Here is a 7,708-nt window from a genome sequence, read left to right on the forward strand (position 1 = left end):
CTGTGCAATTCACACACACACCACAACCCCCCCCCCCCCCCCGGGCCCCGGTTGACTCTGGAGGCTTTTTATAATGTCTTATTAGAAGACTTTTTACTTTCTGTAGTGTTTGTTTTTTCTACAATGCTGTAGCTTTACTTTTCTACTTACTGTTTTAACACAGAGGAATTGCTTGGAATGTCACTTCTAATTTTAACTGTCAGTTTAGTTCTCAACTTGATATAGCTTAACAGTAGATTTTTTTTTTTTTCCCCTACAGCAACAAATCTCCTATTGTAAAACCCTTTCATAATGACACACTTCCTCTCCCCCCACAATGGTACATCGTCAGATCTACAGGAATGCAAAAATAGCTCAAACATGCCATTTTGTCTGACAGTTTTAAAAGTTTCTCAGGGCTTTCATTTTTTGAAAGCTTTTTTTTCTCCTCTGTCCAAAGAAAAATGGCAGGCTGGAGTCTGCAATAATGTAGTTACAACGTCCAGTTTCAATGTAGGTTACAAATTTAGTGTGGATAGTTAGAAAGAACTGAAAAAAGTGTACTAATGTAACTTCAAATACTGTGTGCTTCCTTCACTGCTGTAGGATGTGTTTTTGGTTCTTATGCTTTCTAACTGCAAAAATGCTATATTTTACTCTAGCAGAAACCTTCTCTATGCAATGTATTCTTCAGATTGCTCATGGATCTGGAGCTAGGTACTTGAATGATGATTGCCAGTTTAATATCATTAAGCTTCCTTTACATTAAAAGGAGTTGTGTGCAGTTATGTAGGTATGAATATGCAGTTAGCAGACACCTGCTCATGTGTTTTGGTATGACTGTCTCTTATTTTGGGTTTAGGCATGGACTCCACAGAAACAGGGATGTCTTCACTATGATTTGAAACTCATAACAGTTAGAGTAGACAGTAGTGAATTTAGTAGTACAGTAGTACTTTGGATTTACAACAGCATACTGATAGCAAAGCCTGGCCAATCATTTGGCAAAGTGAATTGAAGGGGTTTCTGCTAATTCTAGGTTTTGGGCACTCTTCTACTTCAGCAGTTTTACTAGGATATTTAAGTTAGATTTATGAATCATTTAATTTCCTCCTCAAATCAGTGTTTTAAAACAATTTCCTGATCGGGGGGTGGTGGTGTGCCTGTAGACTTTGTCAGTATTTTAGGAAAGTTCAAGGCTTAGTTGCTGTTTGGCATTTGGATTGATCCAGTAAAATTTTTATAACAATTATCCAAAATTACCAGCGGTAGGAAGAAAAAACCCAATATATTGGATTGTAACACATTACTACAGATCTGATTTTGATCCTATTTGCCATGCATGAAGACCAGATTATTAGAAGTTACCCTTTTATTAAAATCAAACCTAGAAAAATAAAATAATAGCTAGTGCAAATAAGCTCATATTATGCACTTAAAGGAAGAGAGAAATTTTGGATTTCTTCAGATACTGAAAAACAAAGCTGATCTCTATCATAATTTCTTGTTAGCTTTGTGTGTGACGGACAGAGCATAGCTCATCTAAATGATGAAAAGTCTGCAATGATAGTAATTCTGAAGGTCTTTTTCTTCATTTTTGTGTCAGGATGTGGGAGATGTTTTGCAGCAACATGTACTTTCTTTTCTGGCAGCCTTATGCTTTTTAATCTTTTTTTCTTGTTTCCCTTGTTCCCTCTCACATACAGAAAAAGTAAATGCATATTCTCTGATCACTGTACTTATTGTGTATCTTGGAAAAGCATTCAGATTCATTTGAAGTTGCAGCATTGTTTCATTCCAGCTTCCGCTGGTGTAGGGAGTGGAGTAACTTGTCTCTCAAGAGGCTCTTGTGCTGCAGCATCTGCTGTCTTAAAATGCAGAAAGCTTGAAATACTCTGAACCATCCTCTGTTGTGTTTGTAGTTACTGTTGTATGTCAACTGCGTTGTCAGACAAACCTTACGCATACAAATTCTTGTTAATTATTTGACAGTTATTTTTTGCTAACCTCTTGCCAATTTGTTTGTGTTATACGTGTGCCTTTCATACACAAATCCCAACATCAAGTCTTTAAGTCTTGGCAACTATAGCAAACGACATGGAAGCTGTGATTCTTCATTCCTGGCCTTTCCGAATACCTGACTTATCTGAAAGCCACGCAACAGGGAGTTGCTTCTCTTTATATACTGACAGGCTTCCACTTAGTGCAGATATATGTTTTGGAGGAAATGTTAAGTCTAGGGAGTTGTCACGTTTGCATGTTTCATCTGTGGGGCATGAATATCAGCAGAGGAACCATCTTCTGTAGGGATGAAAAGGGGAAAAGCTGTTAGAGTTGATTGACTGTCAAAAAAAAAAAAAAAGACTGGATAGGAGTCTTTCATGTACTCACAGCTGAGTGTTAAATTGTCTCAGACCTTCGTTAACTTCTGAAATAAATCCCTTCTTTTGGTCATATCTCTTCTGAAAGACTGCCAGGTCTTGAAGGAATAAGGCTGCATTATCCACTTTTCAAGTGAGGGTTATCTGGGAGACTATATCGGTGTTGACATCTTGCTTAAAAATATAAAGAATTAAAATAGTTATCAGCATCACTGCAGTGGAGAACTCTTTCTAATTAGTCTACTGTGTGTTTTTTTGAACTATTATTGCCTATTTTCCCAAGCTGTTGCTCATAAAGACTTCTTGTATTTTACTTTCCTTGGTAGAACCTCAAAGAATGCCTCACTCGATAGCACCTGAGAATTGCCTCTGGGTTACCATGTATGCTTGACTTGCTGGATTCAATAAATAAAAAAGTTTCCAACGTGGAACTTGTATTTCTCCCAAAATTCACTACACTGTCTCAATACTTTCTCCTTTTTTTTTTTTTTAAACAAACAATTAGCAGTTTTTTCAGTCTACAGGACAATACATCCCTTTTAGACCAGCCCAACCTGAATAATATTTCAAAGAAGTCAATGTACAAGTGGCTTCTAGATAAGTCTGATTGCTTTTTGTTAGTCTATTAAACCTTCTCTCTTGACTTCTGGCATATTTCAATATAACATCACGTGCTTTTTCCCTGCTCCTCTGTTTTATTTTAACCTTTTGTCACCTTTGAATGTTGATTTGTGCTTTGATAACTGCGTTTGGAGTATTCATTTAAGAAGTGGCAAAAAGTGGGAGGGAGGGAATAAATACAGACTTTCTCAAGGAAATCCTTGTTAGACTTTCTGAAACGTTACCTGTTTGTTACTCGTCAGTCTTAGTGTAGTCTTACAGTCTTACTGTATTAAATTTTCACTTTTTTGCTCATGAAAGACAGTAGTATTACTAGGGAAGTAAAGGGTCTTTTTGTGAGAAAATGCAGGATCAAGCCATCCATTTAAAAATGAACATGAAACTCCTGGCAAAAAGTTTGAGTCTGATTCTGGCAGGCCAAATAACACAGTATAACCGCAGAGAAAGCGGTAGACAAGAAAACTTGTGTATATTAGGCAGGTGTTATAAATATGAACTTTTTCATGAAGTCATTCATTAAGTGTCAAATATGTGGAACTAAAGTTCAGGCTTTTGGTAAAATTGGGCCGCAATATGAAAAATTTTTCATCTTTAGGATCACTTGGAATAAAGAAGTACCTGAGGAAGGAATTTAAAATAAGGATTTACGTTAAACCCTGCAGAATCTCACTGAAGTAGAGAATGAGCTGTGCGATATTCATGTTGGGAGCCTGCAATAAGAAAGTGTATGGGTGCATGTTCTAAGAGTTATTTGTTACCGGATGTTAGGGATAAAAAATGGATAATAAAATTTTTAAGGGGAAAAAAGATTAATTATGAGGGAGTGATTGATAGCTTCACTCTTCTGAAAAACGAGTCACACTTACTAAACTAGAAGATGAGTCTGCATCTTCTCTGCAGAGCTCTCACAAAAATGATAATGGTAATTTGTATCGTATTGCACTCTGCAATAGGTCCATATCACTTAATGTCATATGAATTGCATAGCCAGAGACAACATCCAAAGTTTCAAGTGATGATAAAGAAATCCCTTTTAAATAAAAATTGAAGAGAAATGCCTACTGCAAAATTGCATGTTATTTTGTTCGCTTGAAAGTATCTTACTGTGTGAATAGAATCTGTCATTTGATTCAGCCTTAGTAAATATGCAAGTTGGAATAAGCAGGGCTTGCCTGATTTGCTTAGGAATGAAGTGGCACCTAAACTTTTGAATACCTACAATATGAAAAAAAAACCACCTAACTGCTGAGTTCCTTTTTTCTTAGTTTCCTGCGTGGTCTTTTCTAATAGTTTATTCCCATTATAGCTCATTGAGCTGAAGAAGGATGGCACAGATCAGTAAATAAAGAATGCCTGTATCCATCTGCCTAGTGACTATTATGCTTTGTTGTCTTTATATCTACACCTTGCGTTGGCTGTGAAGAGCCAAACAGAAGGACTTCCCAGTCAGGTTCAAAATCTAACGTTTTGTCATCTTAATGTCTCATAGAGTTCTGAAGCCTCTGAAGTGCTAATCCTGGAGCGCTGCTGGATTGTGGAGTTCAGGAGTAAAACAGATGTTTCAATAGTTCTCAGTAAGTAAGACACAGCTCAGTATGCTCAGTGTGAATTTTTTTATTTCTGTCAACAAAAATGACAACAAAAAAACCCCCACCCAGACATTGAAACTTTGCTAAAAACTAGTAAAACTAGCTACAGGGGAAAAAAGGTTATGCTGCATTTGTGGGCTTGATGGCCAGCTTTACGTTTAGTAGAAGCTCCTACCTGCTTTTTTTTTTTTTTTTAACACTTGCCAAAATCTCCAGTCTACTTCAAGGAAAATGTTGCATTAGTTATGCTAACTTTTGACCTCACCTGCAGAAGTGATTCTTAGTGTTTGGTCACATTTGAGAAGGCAGTGACTTAAAACGTATTCATTGTGGATTTTATCCTTTTCCGGGTAGTATTCTGGGGAATATCTCAAATCCTGCATCTTTAGTAGGGAATTAAATTTTATGTCTTGTGCTTGATGTTGAGGCACTGCATCAAAAAAGACTTCTTTCTGGATTTGGAAGCAGCGCTTTGCCTAACTATAACAGCTGAATGATTACCATTGACTCTCAAATTGAGACTTTTCTAATTATGCCCTTATTGATTCCAACTCCCTGATTGGAATCATCAGCTTTAGGAGGTGGCGGTGTTACAGTTTGGGTATAAATACCGTCATGTCAGTTTCCTTCTGGTATGTCTTCTACAATGCTTGAACATAACGCTGCTGAACTGAACCAAGAATACAGCTGTAATTGCTGACGGGATTCTTTCAGCTAGCTTTGAAGCCTGCAAACAGGACAGTTTCTGTGGCAGCAAGACTGGCAGATTTTAAGTCCAAAAGCTGGGGAAGTAGACAACAATGAGTGCTGAGTAAGCACTTCAGGCTGCCTATGGAGAAAGAGACTGTGAATATGTGTGGAGGAAGAAATATACTTGCATAGTTAGGAACAGAAATTGCTACCCAAGAGACAGACTTTCGAAAACAAAGTTTGAAGGTCAGTACTGTGGTTAGAGGTAAGGGTGGCATTCTGACCTGCCTCTAAAAACATGCTAAAGTGGAAAAGAGGAAGCAGTAGAGAAAACTCCAGGTATGCAGAGCCAATGCAGCCCCAGAGTGGCTGGGGTACGACCGAAGGAATACAACAGAAGATGGAGGAAGAGACAGAGAGGTAGAGGAGAAATGGATTTCAAACTTGGCAATTTTCCTGTGCTGGAGACCAAGGACAAGAGCCTGGATGATGATTTATTGGATGGGAGAAGAAAAAGAAAGCCAGAATATTATGAGGTATTAGAACAAAACTGAATACAAATGAAGATGATACACTGTGTACTGAGTGAGGATAAAATAGCAAACAAAGTGACCTAATAATCCATGTACTGTAGGAGAGAACAAAATTCAGAAGACCAAAGAGGGGAGAAAAGCAAAACTCGGGAACTAAGAAGAGAGATCTTTGTCAATGGGGGCTTCGATCATGAAAAACTAGCTGCATTGTCACAAGAATATATCCATTGGCCATTGGGAGCCAAAAAAAGCTCTAAAATGTGTATCTGGGACTTTAAAGCATTCAGGTGGAAGCAGGATAGGAGGACGTACCTGCTCATGATGTCAAATTCCTTGTGGAACAGACAGAGGAGAGCTGTGCCAGAACACAGCAGAAGCTCCAAGGAAGGAGGCGGAGTTGATCTGTGAGATTTAACTTGTGGTGTGGCTGGGAAGGGACATTTTCTTCATCTTGCAAGCTGCAAGATGAAGAAAATCAGCTGGGGGTTCAACTTGGAACCGTGAGGGGGGTCTTGGACTGAGCTTTTGGCTGATTGTCTCCATCTTTCTCTGAGTGGTGGGCTGAATCCTAGGAGACATGAGTAAGAGTGAGAAATGGAGACTATCTGGGGTATCTAAGAAGAGAACGTAACAAAGGGCAGTGGAGTAAACATGGAGGGGAAAAAGGACATTTTCATGCAGTATCTAGTGATATTGTGGAGCTGATCATCACCTCAGGGTGGTGTGGGCACTGAAACATAAGGGGATGTTGCGGTTTAACCTCAGCTGGCAACTGAGCACCACACAGCCGCTCGCTCACTCCTCCCCTGCAGCGGGATGGGGGAGAGAATCGGAAGGGTAAAAGGGAGAAAACTCGTGGGTTGAGATCAAGACAGTTTAATAGGTAAAGCAAAAGCCGCACACACAAGCAAAGCAAAACAAGGAATTCATTCACTCCTTCCCATCGGCAGGCAGGTGTTCAGCCCTCCTGGCCAGCTTTCCCCCAGTTTCTCTACTGAGCATGACGTCCCATGGTATGGAATGTCCCTTTGGCCAGTTGGGGTCGGCTGTCCTGGCTGTGCCCCCTCCCAGCTTCTTGTGCACCTCCAGCCTTCTCAGTCGGTAGAGCATGGGAAGCTGGAAAGTCCTTGACTAGTGTAAGCACTGCTTAGCAACAGCTAAAACATGGGTGTGTTATCAACTTTGTTCTCATCCTAGATCCAAAACACAGCACTGTACCAGCTACTAGGAAGAAAATTAACTCTATCCCAGCTGAAACCAGGACAGGGGAGTACAGAAGAGGTCAGGCAGTCTCAGCGGATAATCGTGTCAGTGCTTCAAGTGTAGTGGTCCCAAAGCAGCCTAGCTCAAAAGGTTTCTAAGCAGACCATGAAAGGAAACAGAAGGATTTGTTAGCTGAACTGTGGCTCTGTACGTGGCTGGTTGCTTGCATGCCCTCGTAACACGAACTAGTTGCTATTAGCAGAACAGGTCAGACACTGGTGTGAGATGGATCTGATTTGAATGTGGCAGTTCACATGAGTGTGATTCATTCCTGAAATCCCGGAAGGTGTGATAAGGAGAACATTTCAACCCTCTTGTCCAAAAAGGTCTTAAACCTGGAAACTGCTGCTGTGCACTGAAATGTTTGAGCAATGCAATGTTAACTGCCTTGCCTTGGATTCTCCTTGAGAATAAGCACCGTGTTCGTGCCATCTAGGCTTGCACCTTGTACCATACAGGCAGGCGTCATAGCCTCACCAGACACAGAAATATATAATGTCAGCTATGTAGAGAATAGCTATGTCTCTGCTGGACCTTGGGAACCTTGTTGAAGGTGGTTACTCTGCTGGGTTTATGTCCCCTGGTGCTGGCAGTGGGGGCTGCAGGGCGGCCTCTGAGGAGCGGCTGGGGCTGCGCCGTGCTGGACTCAGCC

At 40.2% G+C, this 7,708-nt stretch overlaps 1 protein-coding gene across 1 annotated transcript in view; it reads left to right on the forward strand.

The window, feature by feature from the left end:
• Positions 1-7,708, forward strand: part of INPP4B (inositol polyphosphate-4-phosphatase, type II, 105kDa) — a 325,870-nt gene that overhangs the window by 112,391 nt on the left and 205,771 nt on the right. The window contains 1 exon segment of the mRNA XM_009328759.1: positions 4,471-4,555. Coding sequence (XP_009327034.1) covers positions 4,471-4,555 — 85 coding nt within the window.

The sequence above is a fragment of the Pygoscelis adeliae genome, unplaced genomic scaffold, assembly GCF_000699105.1.
Source record: "Pygoscelis adeliae isolate BGI_AS28 unplaced genomic scaffold, ASM69910v1 Scaffold66, whole genome shotgun sequence".
Lineage (NCBI taxonomy): Eukaryota > Metazoa > Chordata > Aves > Sphenisciformes > Spheniscidae > Pygoscelis > Pygoscelis adeliae.